Source organism: Bombus huntii, chromosome 6 (genome assembly GCF_024542735.1).
Source record: "Bombus huntii isolate Logan2020A chromosome 6, iyBomHunt1.1, whole genome shotgun sequence".
Taxonomy (NCBI): Eukaryota; Metazoa; Arthropoda; class Insecta; order Hymenoptera; family Apidae; genus Bombus; species Bombus huntii.
In genome coordinates this window covers 14,643,527-14,666,204 of record NC_066243.1, presented here as the reverse complement: position 1 = coordinate 14,666,204, position 22,678 = coordinate 14,643,527, and the positions used below count along the sequence as shown (strand labels likewise).

Sequence of the window (22,678 nt, the reverse complement as noted above, 5' to 3'; positions counted from 1 at the left end):
CGAGAATTTGTGGAGCATCATAAAAAAGACAGTACAAGGTTATAAATCGAAAAATTTAAATGAACTTTACAATTAAAACAGCTTGGAGTAATATTACGGTAGATCAATGTAAAAAATTAATTAATATATTTTATGCCAAGAAAAAGTGATAAGAAATAACGGATATTGGACAAAATATTGAATTTAAAAATTAATATTTTTTGTGTAGTCAAACTTTTGACCAACAAAATATTATACAGATTTCGTTTCTTTTTTATAACTTAGCTACTGAGCAAAATATCAAAATGAAATTTTTTTTGTAAGTGTATAAACAAATGTCTAATTAGTTAATACCAAAAGTAGAACACTGTATTTATATTTTTTATGGAAAGTATATCAATTATTTATTTTTTCCATTTCGTCTTAATCTTTTGTCTGCTACTGATGACAACAAATGGGAGAGATATTTAGTGGGGCCATCCTGTATATACAAAATTATATTTAAGAAATAATTGATTACAAATTAAATTTGAAATGCAAGCTATTAACTTAGTCTAAACATTAATGTTATTCTTAAGTATAATTATTCTGTAAGTACTACTATAATATGCATTGGTATAGCATAAAATGAATGATAAAAATCTTACATTGCTTTATATTTATTTATTCATTTGAAATTACATATAATATAATCTATATTTAATTCAAAATCAGTTTTAAATTAATCTTTATAATATGATATATTCATCACAATATGAAAATGGCACAATATTATATAAAAAGTAATGTCAAATTTTTCGGAAAGGAGAATACTTTGCTATATATAATCAATTAATATATAATCAATCATATATTGATAGAGAAAAATAATTCATGTGTAAAACATATATTAATTTTAAAACACTGGTTTTAAATTTTTTCTTTTACTTTCAATTATACTGATAGTATTTCTTCAGCGCAGTTTTTCAATACATTCACTGCAAAATCAATGTCACTTTTGTTGAGAAGTGTAGAAACACAAAGCCTAAGACTAGGCCTAGGTATATTTTTCTCTGCTTCTAAATAGGCAGGAGTTATGACTGCTAAATTATTTTCAATACATTTATCAGAGATTTTAGAAAGCAATTTTTCTTCTGTAGTGCGGTCTTTCTTATTCTTTAAATATACATGTTTTACTGGGGATTCTGGGAAACTTGAACATTCCAGGCAATGAATTTTTTGCAGTCCCTCATTTATGGCTATGCAATTATCTCTTAATGATCTAAATAGCTGTGGATTATTTTTCATAATATTTAAAGAAGTAATAGCAGCAGTTGTTAAAAGAGGTGGTAAAGATGCAGAAAAACAATATCCAAGACCAGATAAGCGTTGGTGTTCAATAATAAATGATGTGCCTACACAGAAACCTCCAATAGACCCCATTGCCCAATCCAGAGAACCTAAAAAGTATAAAGTATATAAAATATAATACAAATTATTAATAGAAATTAAGATCTATAGTAGTTTATTGTTGATAATTACAATTGAATAATATTGCTTACCCATAATCATATCAATTTCACATTTAGGAACATCAAAGTGTTCAGTGATACCTTTCCCATGTTTACCAAGGGTTCCAAATGATATTGATTCATCAATAAATATCCTTAATTTATATTGCCTACAGAGTGCAACCAATTCTGGTAGTGGACAGATATTTCCAGTATTCATATAAATACCCTCAACTATTAGAAAGCGTTTGATTTTAGCTGCCTTTTTAAGATTTTGTTCATCAATTTTTGCTTGTTTCATCAATAAATTACTAAGATCATTTACATCATTATGTTTAAAATAAATAATATTAGCCTTAGTTGCATCTAATCCTTTCTGTATAGCAAAATTTGCTTGTTCATCTACAAATATAAGATCCCTGCGTTTACAATAAGCTGCAATTGCAGATGCAATTGTACTAAATCCATATGAATATACAACTGCTTCTTCTGTATCTGTATAATCTGCTAAACGTTCTTCTAATTCAAGATGAACATCCACAGTACCATAAAATCCACGTGGACCACAAGAACCAACTCCATACTTTCTTATTGCTGCTATTGCATCCTTTTCTATTTCATTATTTTCAGTTAAACCTAGGTAATTGTGTGTACCTAAATTCAAGCAATCTTTCCCATCTACCACTATTCTTTTACCAGCTCTAGATGTTATGCATCTTGGATTCAAGGATATATGATTCATCTGTGGATTATTTATGAGAGGTTCAGGATTCCATTCCGCAAGTTTCCTTTCTATTTCATCTTCAGTTAATGTTCTATCTCGACTGAAATATCTCTTACTAATAAACCAAATAAGCCACAGAATTACGAATATTTCTAGTAACGTATGATATTGAGGTATCGTACTCAAAATATTCATTGATTCAATAAATAGAAATTTTGTGCTCATGTTTTTGGTTGTATGATATTTTACAAGTACCCTGTTTTTATTTTCGTATAACTTCTAACGTGTCTTAATCACCTTATGTAATACTTTGTATTACTTTTGATTAGTATACTTGTGCAAAATAATTGTAGTGAATACATACATACTTTAAAAAGCTTATCACTCTTTGAAGTGTTACACGTAGGAATGATATTAATAATTGTACTCTAAAAGCAAATTAGTATTGCAAAGTATTAAGAAAGTTTTCATTTCATACTGATAAATACTCTTAACAAAGCATTAAATAAAACTAATTATGACTCAACTTAGCAGCAGTGATTGCGCCTTGCGGTTACTTCTTTCGAAGAACCAAATAAAAAACAGGTGGCAGCACTGATATATATATATATATATATATATATATATATATACACGCATGCATACACACGTATACATATAATATCAATACGAAATATATATATGTGAAATATTATTTTGAAATATATTTATCATATAAATTTTAAAGTCCATATAAATACATTTCACTACAATTTTAATTACATTATAATACGTGAAAATTCATTAAGAATTACAAAGATAAATTTAAAATTATTTCAACAATGTGGCAAATGTATTGATTTATTGTATAAAAAAATTATTATTGACTTATCTTACTAACATAATAGTTACAATTCTAAAGCAATAATATAGAATTCGGGTAAATTTGTTTTAGAGATAATATTTAAACATGGGCGCATGCGCGATTAACAATTTTAAGCTCGCGCAATAGTAAGAGTAGTACTTCCGGTATCCGGCAAACGCCCCAGTGTATGTAGTTATGTTGTCAGATTGAATTCTTGCCACTTGTGTATCGTATTTGTTGTGTTGTTATTAAGTCGATTGTCATAAAGTGACAGTGTACATATCGCTGACTTTCATTGAGGCTTTATACTGGTAAGCGAATTGTCATTAATTTATCAATACTGATTAATGCATCTCACTGCCACTAGACTCATATTAACTTTGCTGAAAACATTTTGCTATTTACGAGGTTCCGCAGTTTACATTATCTGTACTTAAATGTAATTCATATATAAATATATACATATATGTGTACTCGAAAAGTGCAATATATCGTATGTGTAAGTTGAACTATTATAATTGTTTTTTCGATAAAACATACGAAATTGCATTTGGTTTGGTTATGAACATGGTTATACTTGTATGTATCTCCTGCTGTGTTTCGACTGTGAGTCATACTACGCTGCACCTGACACTTGACACCTGGTAACGTATTTTAATCCTGTACAATGTTGAAGAAGTATCTAAATCTCATTAAATAACATATTTTAATTACTATGTTTCATATTTGCCGTAAAAATTGAGATTTGTAATTTAAAAAATACAAATAACATTTTTAATGAAGGTATTTAAAATTTGATGCCTATATAAGGATATATTTATTTAACGTATGAAGTTATTCAATTTAATGCTAGATAGAAGCATTTAAATTTATATAAAGATATGTTTTTGATTACTTCTATTTAAAGGTACTGCTTTGGGATATAATAATCTTATTAAATCTTGATAATGATTAACAAAATATTCATTACCAAGATTTTGTATTATTAGGTTGGTTACATGATACGGTCCTGTGATTCTGACGCGAGATTAAAATTCCATCGTGAAAGCTGACGAAGTGAGTCCGTTATCATTATTCATCATCTACACGTCGAACGCATTAGTTTTTGTATTCTATTTATCATTATTTTGCTTATCATTATATTTTTTAACAGTCATTTGCGTGATTAGTGAAAAACGTTATTTCGAAATGTCAGAACTTAGTAAAACGATAGAAGATAATTCCCGAATGGTACCAGGTGCTTATAAAAAGGTTTTAAATATGTGGAAAAATCGTGAGTATAAATTAAAATTCTTTTATTCTCTGATGCAATATGAAAAATGATATGTACTCTATTACTGTTTATAATACTCAATGTTTGATTCATGAAAGTTTAACAAATTATCAAAAAATTAATATATTATATTAACTAATTATAATTTTGTAGTTTTTTAATGAATAAGCCATATGTGAATGCAAAAGATGGTTATGAAGCTATTATCACAACTATAATAAATATTATATTGCGGAAATTTTATGTTGAGTATGTATTCAATTCTTATAAAATAATGGTCAACATTTTATTACTTATTTTTATGTTGATCATTATGTAACATTATATAAATACATGATAATTTTTTGCTATAATCCATAATAATGGAATTTATATTACGCATTGATCGTATAGGATATAATTTAAAACATTGTAATATTTCAGTTTTAGATAAAATTTATCATTATCAGTGTAAGCTATTTGTAATAAGGCGAAATCTGATAAAGAATAAAATACGTTCATAGGTGTACCGAAAATGTGAGTCATTATGAATTATTTGATCTTCGTTCCGACCTGTCTGTGAGAAACGTCCTACGAGTTAAAATTTTTTCTGCATAAGGCACGTGTGCTTTAATATATTCTTATATCAGTAGTAATTTTATACTAAACCAGATCTTATGATTTTATTTATTGACTAACATCCTGTTGGTAGTTACATTCATGTATTCGACTGAATTAGTAATCCGTTGGACTTCTAGTTGCTGCGAAGAACAGTTACGGGTTAAAGTTTGACGGTCCTGTTAGAAACGAAGTTAGATTTCGAAAGTCCTGCGCTGCACGTGGCTCTTTACCTAAGGAACCTGCAACAATTTCGGGTCTTGACCACCCTGTGGCAGCACCGCAGAGTGCCGGTCGAAACCTAAAGCAGTAGAGCATTGCGCCGGCTGCTTCTAAAGTAGACTGTTTTAGAGGGTAGACACCTCCACCCTTACGAATCTCGTGAATTCATTCAACATTTTAATTCGCAATGTGCAATCTAACTCGAGTTCAGCTTTCTATCAAGTGTCAATAACACTGCAATACCTGGAAGTGATTTGATATCAATTGTTACTTTTTAAATATTTGGGTGGTGTTCCAAGAGCTAAACAAATTTTTTGCCAAACTATATATTATGGTATTAAGTCGACTGGTTAAAAAGGATATATAATTAAAATGAGCGTTGCAAACATTTCTTAGTAAGGATGGTACATTAATCTCGTCTCGTGCGCAATATTAATTTACATTCTTAATTACATTCTGTACGGTTGAGTTTATAAACGTGATTCATTACAGATAAATGTATGTAAATTTTCTCCGACGACCGAACGTCTGTTCATCCGCGATTCTATTCGTTATATTATTCACATGCATTGAAATTGAAAAGCATGCGCTTGTGATATCCTGTATACGTGTACGTTCATCCTTTGACTGCTACTTATCGGATTAGCTTCTGGTTCATTTTCTTTCATAAGATTATGAAAAAGACGAATGCGGGTCACGTTTGGAAGGATGTACGGTTACTGCCAGATAAAATGTCCATTCTCTCTCTAACGCGAAACTTATTTTCTTCGTACATCTTGTAATCCGAAACCATTCTAAAATAGAATTTAGCGTTTCGAAATATCAAAAAATTTGATGATCGTCTTTTTACTTACTTGCATTAGATAGGCATATAACGTTCATTTCTATATCTGTTACACTGATCTCGAAAACATAAACTTGGGCGTTGTTGGAATCGATCATCGCGCCATCAAGGGAAATTCGCGGGGAAAATACACCGTCTATACACACCGTACGATTCCACGAAAGTGTCGTAATTTTGTTGCGAATGTTCTCATAGTTACTTATTATAAAGACGTTACGTATGTGTTCCTAGAAACTGTTGCTTGTAAATGATAAAGTGAAGATTTTTGAGTCGTTGAAACAGCAAATATAAGCTTGATAAAACTTACATAAATATTTTATCTTTGTTAATATTGACAATAAATGATAGATATAGCTCTTCCGATGTACGTTGATCGTTAATCAGACTGTTTATTAGTAGCTTCTGTAAAGAAAGGAAGTAAATTGGTGTTAGTTACTAATCTTATTGTTTCGTTAAAGCGCGTATTTGATTGCTAGTTTACGATATCAATGGATACATACCGTAAATGTATAAACCGGCTGTGAACAAATGTAATTTATACCGGCTGTACATCAGACAATTTATAGTTGGTGATTCCCGTGGGAAATTCGGTTGAAACGAAATATTCGGTTGCTTGGTTGAAAAGGGCCAGCAGAGCTAAAATATTCAAGTACCAGTTTCAAATATATACGGCTGTGAGGGGTCAGCGTTGAACTTGAGCCTAAATATTAAAGTATTCTTCTATCCGCCGTTATTATCTTCAATACTATTCCGAGTCAATAATCGTTATATATTAAGAACCGTTTACCCTATTTTCTATTTACCATTGTTGCATATATTTTAATCTGTATAAAAGGAAAAGAAAAACAAAACGACACGAAATTCCGAATTAGCAGTCAATATTTTACATTGTTACGAAGTTGTCCGTGCTTGTATATAATATATATTCTCTCTCTCTCTCTCTCTCTCTTTCTCGTTGATACCGTATGAAATGTATCGATCAATTTTATCCGGTCTTTCGAATCAATTGATTCGAATGGATCAAACGGTATCGTTGTAAAACGATCCTAGTTGATAAGAGTCGCGTGACATAACACATACCGGCCTATCGGTTTGAAAGCATCGAAAGTTCGGTTGAAAGCCGGCAAAAGGCGTTTATTGCTGATACAACGGAAATCCATAATCGATATTGACGATGTTTAAATGCTGTGTGTGCAACAAAAGCTCAAAGAAGGAGAGGTCGAACGGCGAGGTGACGAAGTCGACGCCAAAGAAAAATCAGAAAGCGGTCGACTCGCAATTAGTTGGCATTGATTCATCGAAGCTCGAGGAAAACGGGCCGACCGGTAGACAAGAGAAGTTGAACGGCGACGTGCAGAGATTTGAGAAAGTTTCTCCGTCGATGGAGAAAAACAGCGCGGAAGTGGTCGACGACCTGACCGTTAAGAGTCCGTTGCCTACCGGAAAGCGCGACGAGGTCAACGATAATTCTCTCTTGCGAACCGAAACGATAGTAAAATCGAACAATAGCAAGAACGATGACAATGAGAACGATACCAGAAATGAGGCTGATCGAACGAAACTAGAGAAGGAAGATGGCGAGGTAAACGGAAGTAAGGATGCTAATGGAAACGGAAAGGCGGAGAAAAATGATAATGTAAGCGGATACGTGGATGAGGGCGGAGCGATGGAAGCAATACTGAATTCTGGGGTTTCTGATACCCTTAAGACCAATCTTTGTGACTCTTTCGCGTATATCGAGAGAACGATCGATGATGGGCCCGAGGAGGAAGCCGATGATTCCGTTTTCGAAGCTTGCCCGAACGATACCAACGCGAATAAAAATACACCGCCAGGTACATATATCCTTATTGCGCAGTTTCTCCTTGGTAAAGAAAATAGATATTTTTAAATTCGTTTAGAGATGAAAGATTCGCGCAGGACGTTAAATTATACTTTCTGATAAATAGAACGCGTTATATCTGTGAAAAGTAACAGCAAATATGGAAATGCGATAAGTAATCGAACTGGTTTATGCGTTAAATTTCAATTTCGTTTTTTTTGAGATACTGATTCACTCTCGAAATTACACATATTTTAATATTTACATTCATAATGTATATATATACATAATTACGTTTGTTGCCCACTAAAATGCATAATTCCGTGATCTGCGAACGAATTTTTCATTTTAAAGCAAAGTCAATAATGGAAATATCCTACCGTAATCTATAAATATGCAATTTGCTCATTTCACGACTCGTTCTCTCGTTGATTTTTCTACATTTCCTTACATGTGATTTACAATATTAATAACAGCATGAAATATGTTAAAAATTCATTACAAAAGCAATTACATGCTAAATTAAGAATTTCATTATCGTGTTGGAATGTAGGATTTGAAATGCGTTAAATTATTTTGAATTATAAATGAGGAAATTGCATACAACGAATAATGGCTATACGAAAGTATTTCAACGCTTGTCGTAGAAAAGTTAAAATATTATATGTATTATACAAAATATTTTGAAATTTCATTAGCATATTAGACAAGTTTTAAACCAATTCGAAAATGTATACACAAGTGTAATGCAAACATGCACTTACTGTTAGTAAAAAATTAATATGCCGGAATTTTTTTTGGAATATTTTTGTAACATCGCTATTAGTTAGTTTTCGAAAGAAATTCCATTCCAAAGATCACTGTGCTTGTTAGTGTATATGTATATTTTGAAAAAATTGCATCTTTCGAATCATCCTTTTATATAGAAGACTGATAGGCATATTTCAGTTAAACATTAATGCACGAGTCAACGTTGATGATAACTAAATAACGTGACTTACTAACATATGATAAGTAATTGATTGTTCAACTATTTTATTGATCGTCATGAAGTGTACATAGCTTGTAATCAATGGCTTGCAACTTTTACGTGCATTTACTAAATTGAATTTTGCCATTACTATCATGATTATTACAGAGCTAACGAAATTTCAATATATTTTGTATAAGACACATAATACATTCATAAAAATTTTCTACAAGCGTTCAACTGCATTTCGTGAGTCACTGCAGATGTGTAGATAAAGATATCTATATTGCGGTGTACGATGCGCAGTTTCAATTCCTCGGTGGCTTTCGGAGGAGGAAGACGGCGAGCACGACTCAGAAGAGTGCAGCGGAATGCAGGAACCACCGGCGACGCCGGTTGCTCGCGACGAACTAGCTTTAAGGCGTCACAGATTCTTCTCCGATTTGTTACACGTTACGCAAAACGCGACGGAGCACAGAGTGAGGTTTGACCCTCTAGGACCGATGGTGCACGCCGGTTAGGGTTCACCCTAAATCTATTTCTTACTTTGTATGACACTTAGATCTTCTGTTCGAGTTATTTACTTGCTTATTATTTATTTATTATTATTATTATTTATATGAGAATATCGGATACAACCAAGCCGATCTATTCTAATTTTCTAATTATGCTTCAGAATGAGTGGAAAATACCTTGCAAGATGAGTGCGGTATGATCGTGATTTGGACACAGATGAATGATCTTAAGGATTTTTGTAAATCAAGTCCATTCTATGGCGCCTTGGAGGGCCGGAATTATTATAAATATTATTATTATTATTTCTTTGCAAAATTGTCTGAGATTATATTTAGGAAAATATTTCATGTGAATAGAGATATTAGTTGAAAAATGTATGTAGTTACAAACACCAAGAATTTTATGATTGCATCATGATTATTTAATGCGGTTGACTAAATTTATTTATATCAAGATTACAATACATGTTCCGTAAACTTAGGATAGATCTTTCTGAACAATTGATTTTAGATGAAATATCGGACAAATGTCGTGCGATGTTTCTGTTAAAACTTGAATATTATGACTAATTTATCAATATGCCACACTGTGTATAAGAGAGTATTATATATGGTAATTATTTCTCAGGAAAATCATTTGTTTTCAAGTTGTGACAAAGAGTTTTACAACTTTACTCTGTTCCACATATTGTTACCGTCCAGTGTAGTGTTTCGTTATTATTCGCTGCTTTTTTATATTTTGATCTACTTATCTTTTAACTTTTTGGTGTATTATTTCACGCTACTATCGTTTTCATTACAAAAAGAGAAGAATATTTAAAATAATTAGAACTGTCATTAAAAGTACACACCAGTGATTTCTTGTTTTTTCTTAGTTATGAAAAATACATTTTCTTTTAATTACAAGTATAAAACATCAATGAACAATATATATCTATTTTTTAATTTTATGCATATAAATAAGTTATAAATTATAAAACATCTTTTACTTGAGTGTTTACATGATTCGTATACAGATATGCTGAGAATTTTTAATTATTAAAAACTTATTAATGCGTGAGATTCCATACAGAATGGTATCTACCCACGCGTGATTCAATTTCCACAGATTTTCTAAGAATAGGCCGCGGCACACACCCGCGTTGAATATCATTAGAACCGTAGTTTAGTTCTTCAAGCGTTTCTGAAAAGGCTACAGGATTTCGTCCGTGAAATCTTTTGTTCGTATAGGAATAATCTTTAATCAGGGGAAAGAATAACCAAGCCAGGTGTGTTTTTGTAATTTAGAGTGGCATAAGTCACAGAAACACCGGTAACGAATTAATTCATTTGTATATTATTTCATATTTAATTATAAATTTAAAAATTGTGTAATTTAAAGCAAGTTATTCTTTGACCTTAATTTTCTTGCGGTTCATGAATTTTTATAGTAATCGAAATGATGTACACTTATTTTAAAATTTACAATGTGATTATCGTGTCTCGTTTAATGTAATCTATTATTTACAACTTTGATTTACAGTAATTATCAGGTACAATTTTATAGTTATCGTGAATTTGTTTTATATTAACATTTTCAAGTACACATAAATTTATTTATAATATTACATGTCGCTTGCAACATAATGATCTAGTGGCTGTAGATGTTAATGTAACTATTTATACGTTCATTCTATATTTAATTTAGTCGCTCTTAATGCGAACTTTCGGGAATATATTTCTTTCAATCACCGAAGATTTTCTGTTGATCGGTATTAATAATTTATTAGTTGTAAATCAACAAATTTTGTTTCATTGCCATTTCATTTTCAAATATTGGGTTTATAAAAGTATGTTTGTAGTAAAGAATATTTTATTATTACATTCTATGGATATTTAAATTTAATTTTGTTTACTTTTTGCGTGTATTTATAGTTACTTTATATAGAAACAAACAAAAATGAGATATAGAAATAATATAATAATAATAATACAAATAACATTGAATAGATAAAAAAATAATTTTTTTTATTCACGATATTGGAGTATATTTCCATTTTATATACATATAAATGTATTGTAATTAAAGGTTGTGAAACTAGCGATAAGGAGGAACATCTAGAAGAGTTGGTAAATAGATTAGAAAACGTTACAAAAAGATTGGAAAACGTAAGAGTCCAATCCATAACTGAAACGCAAGATTCTGCTGTTCAAACAAATACACCATCACCGAAGAGGTCTCAAGCAGTAAAAAATAGTGACTCAGTGCTGTCTGCCTCATCTCCTCATTCAATAGAGAAAAAAGCAGAAGACAAATTTATCAGCATGTCAGTCGCAGGATATAAACAGTTTTTAGATGGTCCTGTGAAAGAATATTTACAATTGAGTGAAAAAATTGGTGGCGATGTAGCTACTCACAGCAAGCTTGTAGAAAAGGCATTCAAGTAAGTACTTTACTATCAATTTGTGTATTTTAAATTCTTGATATGTTTATGTAAGTTATTAAGTATTGTAAATTTATTTTCATAGCATTCAGTTGGAATTTATTCAAACTGCAGCAAGTCGTCCAGCCCCAACAAACCAATCAGAGCAAATTTCTCTTCTTGCACCCACATCTGCACAGATTCAGCAGATTCAAGAGTTTCGTGAGAAAAATAGAGGATCTCAGTTTTTCAATCATCTATCAGCAATTAGTGAAAGTATTCCAGCTTTGGGATGGGTTGCAGTATCACCTACTCCAGCACCTTATATAAAAGAAATGAACGATGCTGGACAATTTTATACAAATCGTGTATTAAAGGAATGGAAAGAGAAGTAAGTTTTTATTATAGACTATTATTTCTTATAATAATAAGTACGATATCTTCTTATTGTCTTTTTCATATGTATAACAATTTGTTTTCTGGAAATTAATTACTGATGCAGAATTCATTTAGTTTTTTATATCTACAGAAATAAAGTACATGCTGAATGGTGCAAGGCTTGGGTACAGACACTAAGTGTTCTACAGGAATATGTACGTCAGCACTACACAACAGGACTTGTATGGGCAAAAACTGGCTCTGCACCAACAGGCATCCCACCACCACCACCACCATGTATGCCTCCTATGGGAGACGTAACGCCGGCAGATATTATCGATGACAGAAGTGCTCTTTTTGCCGAAATTAATCAAGGAGAAGCTATTACAAAGAGTAAGTGTAACTTTTTAAATTACTACATACGGAATTTATTAAATAATGAAATTTTTAAAATGAATCGGTATTTTACAGACTTAAAGAAAGTCACGTCAGACATGCAAACACATAAAAATCCTTCATTGAGAACCGGACCAGCACCATTTAAAGCACCAGTTGTAGATAATGCTATATCTACAAAAACAGTGCCACCTGCAAATGCACCAATTGATAAACCTCCTGTATTTACTAGAGATGGAAAGAAGTGGCTTGTGGTAAGTAATACCATTTTGTTGTTTCATTCTATTAGTTTATTCTGTATTGACGAAATTTAATTTTTGTTATAGGAATATCACAAAGGCAATAAAGATCTGCTTATTGACAACGTGGAGATGAACAACGTAATCTATATGTTCCGATGTCATGATAGTACTTTAGTTGTCAAAGGCAAAGTTAACTCCATCGTTATGGATTCATGCCGTAAATCATCCGTTGTTTTCGACTCTGTTGTGTCGAGCATCGAATTCGTCAATTGTCAGAGTGTACAAATGCAGGTATGTTATTTATTCCCATTATCTATAAAAGATGCAACAACATACAATGCTTTCTAACATCATGTGAAAAATATATTTATTTCCAAATGAGTACATATATATACAACATAATTATACGATGTTCATGTTCTGTATTAAAAGTGTATATTACAAAAATATAATAGACATTATCAATGATGAATTTTATAAATATAGATAAATAATATTATTTATGATCTAATTTTACTTATATTTTTTAATGTTTCGACGTAAGCTTCTTACAAATGTTTTGCAATTCTTCTAGATGCATAAAATTCGATTCCTGGTGAAGAATTTCTAATAGAGCTATGTATTCCTCATTGCTTAACTCTTTAGGTGTTCCGCATATTTGAAATTTGTTTAACGCTCTTTTTGTCGTTTTTGAAATATTCTCCAAATCCGATATGGATGTACTTGTATCGATAACAGAAGGTTTAGCAGTTACATCAACTTCTTTTTGCTCGACAGACAAGAAACATAAATTTTTAAATTTAGAATTTAATAAAATGTTCGACACCGAGTCCTTTTGTGTTTTCGGTACTGATAAATTAGTTGACGTAGTTTGGTCCAGCTCATTACCATTTACGACGGTAGAAACAACAGTAACGATTTTATGTATCCTATCCTTCTCATTTTCTGTGGAAATCCCTCGAAGTTCATCGTGCTTTTTATTGCCTTGATTTTCTTCCATCTTTTGTACACTTACTTCTCTATTTTTGATATATTCCAAAAACTTATTTGGATCCACTATTTTTGTCGAAGCGTGGTCATATTTCGTGAATATGTTAACATATATTACCATTTGTTCTTGCGTAATAATATCATTGCCAGCATTTTCATTTATATTTCGTGCGATCTGTGATGTTTTTATTAAATCTTGCTTATGATTATCAGCGTCATTTACCTTTCCTACGCAAGAGTTTACCTCTTCTATACGTGAATCTGTATTTTTTGATTTACCTTCCACTTGAATTTCATCTATTTCATTTTGATCCTTATTACTCGGACTATCCCTCCAGAACATAGTCATTGTCAGTGGTCCTCTCATCGGACTCTTAGGTCGCGATTCATTTTCAGTCTTTCGAGCTGCTTCCAGTCGACTTTTTAAAATCGGTATGCAAGATTTTGAAGACGTTCTCGGCGTTGGTGACAAAGATTTTAAAGGACCATTTGATTTTAATTTAGTTTCTAACGATTGAGTGTAATTTATAAAATTTGTATTGCTTGGGTATTCGTGTGACCGTGGTGTTATTTCTTTCGGTGATTCGTTCGTTCGAAAACTTACTTGCGATCGGGATCGTTTTCTATCTAATTTGACACTATCTCCTGTGTTACATCTAGGTTCTGCAGATAAATCACTTAATTTTGGATATGTTGTGTTTGTACCATCTTCTGCTTTGATTTGAACAGTGTTCAACAAATCGGATTTTAAACCTTTTATGTTTCGTGAAGCTATTGATCTTTTCAGTTTCTCGGATTTTGGAGTATAGTTTTCGTGGCTCCACGATTTCATTGTCGCGTTCGTTCTTTTCATTGTATTATCTTTTTTCGTCTCTCTTGAAGAAACTTGTCGTGGAGATAAATTTGACGAGATAATATTCTGTTCTAGATGTAATGTTTTCATATCATTCGCTGGCAAATTGGGTAGTGTTTCGTCAATCGAAACATTTTCTGCCAAATTGGATAGTGTTTCGTCAATCGGGACATTTTCTGCAAATAATAAATTATAATTATCAACGGCATACGCCACTGGAGATCTATTCTTCCGAATTTCCTTTTCTTCTTTTAAAGCCTTTGCTTCTTTAATTGTATCAATATTCTCTGTACAAGATTTAGAAGATAATGAATTGCTTTTATTAGACATTTTATTTTGGAATTTTGATAAATTTTGTTTCATATCGAATTCATCATTGGAAAGTTTGACAAAAGATTTGTCAGTGGCCATGATATTCGTTCTTTTAGTGTCACTTGCAATACCTTTTAAATTTTCATGCTTGCTGTGTAATGTATTTTCCTTGTTATTTTGCGTACACAGATTAGAGTGTAAGTAGCCTTTAAGATTTTTTGAATGTGTATTATTTAATTTCATAGTAGAACTCGAGGCTTCATCTGTAAAATACATACTGCTGTGCGGAGAAATAAGATTGGAGTAAGATTTTAAAAAATCCGTCTCTTTTATTAGTTCTTTTTTATTCAGATTTGTAAATAGATTTTGTGTAACTGAATTCTTTTCATCTTGAAAGTGATCCTGTTCGTTGTAATTAGTTTCTGTTTTATTATAGTTATTCATGTTTGTAGTACCATATTTCTGAAGAGTGATTGTGTTTGTTGAACACGTTTTTACATCTTTTTCATTGATAGTATCATCACTGAAATTATTATTGACGTTCAACCAATCTAATTCTAGCTTTTCTTTGTCTAATGACTTGTTAATCAGTACTGTTACAGATGGTGGTTCCGGAATGTTAGAATCATTGGACTGATTTATGCTGGATGTTAATGAATCCCGTATTAAATTTGTTCCACATGAAGTTTCTTTACTCTCGCTGGGTGATAATTCATATATTGGATCTTCGTTTTTAACTATACCGTGCATTTCTAATGTTTTATTTATGTTTCTATGGAGCAACGTTTGTTCGATTAACGAACACGCACCAGGATTTCTTTTTAAAGTTAAATTCGAATTGCATGATAAAATTTCTTGATCTTCGTATTTTTCATTATCCAATGTACTCAATTTCAAGTTCGATATATCAGTTCCTGTGTCTTTAGTAATTCTAACATTGGTACATTGTTTCAGAGATTCGCAGTTCAGAAAATTGGAAGTTATCTGATTGTTCGAATTTTCAACTTTCTCCGATGAAGCAGTTTCGTCCAAGTTTTGCGAAAACAATTCTACGCTATTCGTGTCCCGATTTATAAACTCATTTATATTATTTATGCGCGTGAAATGCTCTTTGAAATTCTCTTTCTCATGATCATAGTCGTAACATGTCCTTTCTTCGTTCACATTCGCTTCTGTTGTATTTAAACAACTTACAAATTTTATAAGCTTTTCATCAGACTCGTTCAACATGTCGTTTAAATATCTTATCCGTAAATTACTTGGAACTATTTCGTTCCCTTGAAAGTGGTTATGCTTTGGCAAAGATAGCTTATTTTTAATCTCATTTCCTTCCTGAATTATATTACTAAAACTAAAATATTCAGAGGGTGAACTAAGGTTTTGTTTCGAGTCCAAATATTTTTTACACGTGTCCAAGTCTTTAATTTCATTTCGTTGATTAAGGTCTTGTTTCAAATTGAAAAACATATAAGTTTTACTGTTTTTCTCGGTGGAACTGCTAACAGATTGTTCTTCCGATATAATATCCAAGAACTTCGACTGTAGATTATTGTTAACGTAAGAGTACCTACCGTGATCTGATACAGATTCGTTACTTATCTCTTCCTTCTTTTCGCCTATGTAGCATATCTTTTCCAGTTCGACACGCGTTAATAATGCTCTTTTGAATTGAAGGGCTTCTTGAAGTAATAACGCTGTCGGCTTGTCATCTAATTCACTATCCTTTGATACTTCTGTATGGCTCGAAGCTGCTGATATTATTGCATCCTCGTCAGTTTCTATTGTAACTGGATATTGATCAGAGCCACTGAATGGCTTCGCTCGATTGCCCTTCGTGTATACATCATCTGGCATCGGTATGAAATTTTCTGATATTACCGTTTTCTTCTTAACTTTCTTTTCTTCAGAGGAATCCGATGAAATAGTATAATATATTCTTTCAGGTATTCTTTCATATTTTACGCTAGAAGAATATACAGCCTGATTATTTGGAATTATCTGTAATTCGTGGTCATTCGTAGAAGATATTTTTGCCTCGTCGTTCCTTGTAAGCAGACAATAAGGATCATTTATGTTATTTACATGATACGCGTTGAACATATTTGAATAATTTCGAATAGACGCTACTGAACTTCTGGTTGTTTCATCGCTTTCGTATTGTTCAGAGCTGTTGGAAGTTGTCCGTTGCATTTCTTTACTGTTACTCCTGATATTTCTATTGGCCTTTATTTCCATATTTTCCGTGTTCTTCAAATTGTCCGTGTCTGTCGTAACTGAGACAAGCGTACTCACGATGTTTTTGCAAACGCTGTTCATTTTATTGCTATTATCTCGTTGTTTCTCCGAGGCTTTCATCTCGATGTTTTGCAACTCGTACATACGCAGAACATTGTGCAAGCTCTCTAATTTCTTTTTCACTTGGTACAGGGCTTCTTGAGACGTTTTCAGTTTTTTCCTCGGTTCACACGAAACCAACATCTTCGAGGTCAGTTGCTGGGGAAACACATCAGCGCAAAATATGTTCATTTTTGGGGGCAATAAACGTTTGTCAATCAGTTGTAGAACTGGATAAATCGCATTCGATAGTTCCAAACGTTGCTCGTTACTCGGCTGCTTTCTATCGATTTTTTCAAGCTTCTTCTCTTCTTTATTTTCCTCTTTTCCGTATTCATTTCTATTACACTTTTCAAGCCTTTCACTCACGTTAATCGCATCTTTTCCTCGAACGCTTCTTCGTTGCTGTAATACGATTAAACACAATCATTGACGACCCCGGACAATTTTGTCTCCAAATATAATAACTTGTTCATTTTTACCTGTGTATCCGACCAAAAATTTTTTATCGACGATTCATTGCTCATCTCGGACGAGCTACAGACTAATCCAAGATTTTTGTTGCTGTCGTGTAATTCTTTCAAATACTTTTTGCAATCGTCTATAGTTTTCGTGAATTTCTTACACGCCGGGCTCATCTTGATAGTTTCAGCGTTCATCGAGCTTCTCCTCGATCTTTTCCCACATTTAGCGTACCTCTTCCTCGGAAACAACGGAACCGATATCGCGTTCCTATGATGCGCTTGGAAATTTTCGTTTCTCAATGTCTCACGATGCTTTCGATCGATCGCATTTTTGAACATAGAATTTAGCCTGAAAATAGAATTTATTAAGTTGTCATTCGATAATATATTTGCAACAATAGTTCTGAACGCGTGACCGTACTTTACGGATATATCGCTGCTACTTTTCGATGATTTGCTGCTGTATTCGACTGGCAAGTTTTCCTTCCGTAGATCAGGGTACATCCTCTTTTTCTTTGCATCGAACAATTCGGTCAGACGATGTTCCGAAGGGTAATACTTTGAACACGAAAAGTACGATTCGTTGTGTCTAGGGCTAAAAAGATAGACCAAGATAACCGTTGTTTCTTTCATTTTCTCTCTCTATCTCTCTCTCTTTCTCTTTTTTTAAACATCTTTTTAGCACCTTAGCAATACATGTTTTATCCAATTATTACGATCATTCGGATTGGACAGAGTTAGTCTAAGGTTTCTTAGATTCTTCTTAAAGTTGGATTTCTGAACCTGATGGGGTAAAGGCCAAGTACCATACTGCAGCTTATACGTTAGTATATTGACTTTCAGTTCAAGGTCCTCCACTTTGTATCCAACTTTATTAAGCACATCTTTGTCAATGGACGCGTCGTTACCGCGTTTCCCTTTGATATATATTATTCGTAGTAATACCACGCACATAGATATTACGGCCAGTACCTTTGAATATTATTAAAGCGATTAATAGAATATCTTTATTTGATAAATACTATCTTTCTCATTATTTATCTTTTTCTATCTTTTTCTATCTTTTTTTTTTTTTTTTGAACATAGCGTTCAGATATAAAAAGTCTTATCAGTTTCAAGAACTTACCTGACCGCTATGTTCATGTATTCATAGACCTTTAATTCGATATTCATTGCACAAGTCAAAAATAATAATTCTCTGTACCCGCCAGACTATGCTTTCGTTCCTCAAGCAGTCGAGAACGTCGGTTACGATCTCGTTCCACACGTAATTTGCGATTGCTTTTGGACATTCCTTCCAGTCAACTTCGCAGATCATTCGCACAGGTTCGAGATTTCCGCCTGCGTACAGCGATCAAGCGTTTAACAACGATTTGCATTTCCAAGTTTTATTAACGAATATCATTCGTGCAACACGGACAGCAAAGTTTTGTCAATGAAACAGCTTCGTTCAATTCGAATATTACACGTTAATTGGAATAAAGGAGGAGAAAGGAAATACAAAGACTGAAATCTTACCGAATTGCCAATGCATTTTGATAACGGGAGTAAGTTTGTGTCGAGTGTGAGGTGAAAATTCAACTATAGGCTCCGAAAATTTCATCAAATTCCATCTACGATTATTTCTGCCTACACTACGTGAAATGTGGAAAATCGAAAGAAACTGCGATCGGCAGTTATTGCCTCTCGACGTGTATAATATCGATAGTGTACACATATAAAGTGTGTACATAATTATAGATCAGAAGATAATTAGGCAAGATCGCAACACCTTATAATATTCTAATCGAACATCACAAGAGAAAAAACTGACAATTATATGTTTGTTATTTCCTGATTTGATTACTGTTGCTTTAAACCGATTAAAAAGTATTATCTTAGTATATGCAATATTTCAATATCTTCGATATTTTCATATTACATTTGATGTTATAACACGAGTAATATTCTGGAAATTACGAAGAGGATGGAACGATACGCGTTCGAATCGAGATTCAAGTAAAGAGACAATTTTTGCTGTCGTAGAATTGATCGACGATGTATGAAATTCTTCGATAATTCACAGACTATGGTATTCGATAAATTTCTTTTCCTCTTTGATTGCAGGTATTAGGAAAAGTCCCCACGATCTCTATTGACAAAACAGACGGTTGTCAGATGTATTTGAGCTCGGATTCATTAGATGTGGAATTCATTAGCAGCAAGTCTAGCGAGATGAACGTTATGGTACCTCGAGGAAATGGAGATTATGTAAGTTTGACGTGTACTGGTAATTTGTACACATTGAGGCTTCAGGATTTTCCAACAAAATTTTCTTAATTTATTCTACGAGTATAAATAGGAATGTAGTTGTTCCCTTTGTACTTGAAACTTTTCTCATGATCTAATGAAACTGCTCGTAAAACATAGTGAAAGAGTTTGACCAAAAAAGAAAAAAAAAAAATGTCTTTTAATCTTTTTTATTTCGCATTTTTACAGGCGGAATATCCCATACCGGAGCAATTCAAAACGACCATCAGTTCCAAAGGTCTCAGTACGATCGCTGTCGACTCACTGGGCTAAAGCCTCGATGATGACTCAATTATCCATAGCCTAACTAAATGTCTGTCTAAAAGGAGTACAGTTCATTAGAGGTATCATCGTCAGAGGATTCGTCGATCTATTATTTATTGCTTCTTTAATTAATTTAAGGTTTTAGAAAAAGGGCGAAGAATTAAAGGAGAGATGCGAGTATACACTTTTCGAAAGTATAGAACTGAATTAGATAAATCGATTGAATGTTTTAAATATTCGCAGCTCTGTTATATTGTTTCGAAGGTATTTGCCGCATTTCGTGAAGATCATCGACCCCATTCCGAACTAAATTGTAGAATCACGCTTAAAACGACGCTCAATCGATCGAGCCTTATTAAATTTTATGTATAAAAACACGCGGTTATTCGACCGCCTGTGGCTCGATATTTTGTAATATAGTCTTAATTAGATCCCTAGTAATTGTGATTCGTCTATCACGGTGATAATGGGACGAAAATGGGATCGATATTCTTCACGAATGTGTTATTAACGCACGTTGGTGCTGATACGAGGAGACTGTAGGTTCGATTTAAGTATAAAGTTATGGACAAAAGTTTTTCTACCTTCGAATCGGACCTTTTATACATTTACACCATTTTTTATTGTGAACGAACTTTTGTCCACACCGACGGAATCGTTTCTCGGGATTTTTCAGTCTACTCGCTATGGAATTGCCACTCGACGTTTTCGGTGGGAGAAAAGCGAGCGCCGTACATGTCAAACAAACAGTTTCCGAGGAAGCAGAAACAGAAAGCATTCACGACTCATTAACAAAGTTACTCTGTATATTAAGCGATGTCATATATTAATGGCTTGACGTACAGAGTATGTATTTCGTTGTACGTGGGAAATATAGCAGAGGTGGATACATTACGCTAAAACAGGAAAAAAAAGTTTATAACATAAACTCTTTGATATGATCTTGTTTTCGAGTTACATCTTGTTTTGTGTTATTACTTACTTACCGTCAGAGATTATTTTGAAGCGAACTACCTCCAACTTCGATATAGGCGTGAGTACGTCTCATCATGGAACAGGTGAGACGTTGCACGGATTTGTAAGCAACTTTGGTACGGTAATGAATGTTTTAACATCGTCAATTAGCGTTTTATAAACTACAGATTTCAAATGTCTCCGTATTTAATAATCGAGCAAATTTGGATCTGGAGAGTGAGCTGACTGAGAAATGGAGCCTGCACGAAGTATGTGTTAGCTAAAAAAATGAAAAGATTGTTGTAATACAAAACAAGCTGTAACTGGAAAACCAGCTCATATTTATCTGAACTTCTTTTCTTATTTTAGTGTGCTGGATTTATGCCTAGAGTGTATTTCCTATATAGAACGAGATAACTTGAGACTTTTGCACCATTAATACTTTACATATCGTTTCCTTATAGTATATAATGCATTAATTCAATCACGTAGAGCGTAACTGATTGGAAAGGAATTATTTCGTGCCAGTATATATTATAATACACTTTTCATTGAATTTTCAAGTTTGTGCTTTCAGTTTGCGAGTCTTCCGTGTTCATCGATGTCCATGATGTGTAAATAGAATGGGACGCTGAATTTATTTAATGAGAAACAAATCGATCGTTTATGCGCGTGCGTTTGAGAACTTTCAGACTCGAAAGGTATTTTTCGAGACGATGTGAGATGAAAAATGATCAGGAATAACGGTTGTGCTAAAGTGTCGATGATCCAGCCGCAAAGGATAGATATTCCCCGAAACGATAAATGAATTGTAAACTCGATATTGAATTTTAAAAGCGTGCTGTTTGAACATGACGTAAATTACATTGTGATTTTTACCTCTTGGTATATTGTGCTAATCGTAGGTATAATCTAATATTAGAACTACTTAAAGGCACGATCTAGAATAACATGATCATAATAGGATAACAATGAAGCAGTTCGATCCTTTTTTACCAGAGAAAAAGACGAAGGAAAAACTCGAAAGAGACACGACCTTTTTTATAATTTATATACCTACATATGTACGTATGTAGTACTATGCCCGTTTGGTTTTAGGATGAGGATCGTTTGACTGAGATTATTTATCATTAAGGATCGCACTGCCTGTAATGCCGTAATCTTTAACAGCCTTCGTTTTAATATCGATAGAGTATTATATGGAGGATAATTGATATTTATTTCTGAATATGATTTTCAGTGCTATTTCTAATTGTCCTAATAAAACAAATTAATATTCCACTCAAATCTTGTATTCATAATTCTTTTCGCTTTTCAACAACTTGGAACACGATTAAAGTGTTTTAGATACAACAAGAAATTACAGTCCCTTCTCATCGAATCAGGCTCGCATACATGAATTCTACTTTTCTAACTACAAGATGTCGTTTATACACATGCTATATCATGTTCTTGATTATTCAAATTATTACTAAATGCACAGACTATTATATACAGATAGAAATTATTTAATTCATTAA

The 22,678-nt window shown here is 32.7% G+C and overlaps 2 protein-coding genes across 5 annotated transcripts; one reads left to right on the top strand and one right to left on the bottom strand.

Annotated features, from left to right (window-relative positions):
• Nucleotides 1-622: 622 nt before the first annotated feature.
• Nucleotides 623-2,772, bottom strand: LOC126867011 (serine palmitoyltransferase 1). Its single transcript, XM_050621084.1, has 2 exons — nucleotides 1,521-2,772; nucleotides 623-1,418 (listed from the first exon to the last, which is right to left on the bottom strand). Exons 1-2 carry the CDS (start codon nucleotides 2,416-2,418, stop codon nucleotides 913-915), a joined length of 1,404 nt encoding a protein of 467 aa, XP_050477041.1. The 5' UTR covers nucleotides 2,419-2,772; the 3' UTR covers nucleotides 623-912.
• A 408-nt stretch (nucleotides 2,773-3,180) lies between these two features.
• Nucleotides 3,181-22,445, top strand: LOC126867118 (adenylyl cyclase-associated protein 1). Of its 4 annotated transcripts, XM_050621301.1 has the most exons (9): nucleotides 7,000-7,808; nucleotides 9,072-9,281; nucleotides 11,349-11,703; nucleotides 11,789-12,073; nucleotides 12,212-12,453; nucleotides 12,532-12,710; nucleotides 12,783-12,989; nucleotides 19,758-19,901; nucleotides 20,130-22,445. In XM_050621301.1, exons 1-9 carry the CDS (start codon nucleotides 7,148-7,150, stop codon nucleotides 20,211-20,213), a joined length of 2,367 nt encoding a protein of 788 aa, XP_050477258.1. In that variant the 5' UTR covers nucleotides 7,000-7,147; the 3' UTR covers nucleotides 20,214-22,445. The 4 variants fall into 4 exon arrangements, with proteins under 4 accessions (XP_050477256.1, XP_050477255.1, XP_050477258.1 ...); XM_050621299.1 differs by lacking the exons at nucleotides 7,000-7,808; nucleotides 9,072-9,281 and adding an exon at nucleotides 3,181-3,348; XM_050621298.1 differs by lacking the exons at nucleotides 7,000-7,808; nucleotides 9,072-9,281 and adding an exon at nucleotides 4,179-4,310.
• Nucleotides 22,446-22,678: the final 233 nt, after the last annotated feature.

Excerpts from the sequence above, each read along its gene's own strand:
- LOC126867011 (XM_050621084.1), bottom strand. The coding sequence starts at position 2,418 with ATGAGCACAAAATTTCTATTTATTGAATCAATGAATATTTTGAGTACG. Across the intron at positions 1,419-1,520 it reads TGAAATTGATATGATTATGG|GTTCTCTGGATTGGGCAATG; the intron begins GTAAGCAATATT and ends TATACTTTTTAG.
- LOC126867118 (XM_050621301.1), top strand. The coding sequence starts at position 7,148 with ATGTTTAAATGCTGTGTGTGCAACAAAAGCTCAAAGAAGGAGAGGTCG. Across the intron at positions 9,282-11,348 it reads AGGACCGATGGTGCACGCCG|GTTGTGAAACTAGCGATAAG; the intron begins GTTAGGGTTCAC and ends TTGTAATTAAAG. Across the intron at positions 12,074-12,211 it reads TTAAAGGAATGGAAAGAGAA|AAATAAAGTACATGCTGAAT; the intron begins GTAAGTTTTTAT and ends TTATATCTACAG.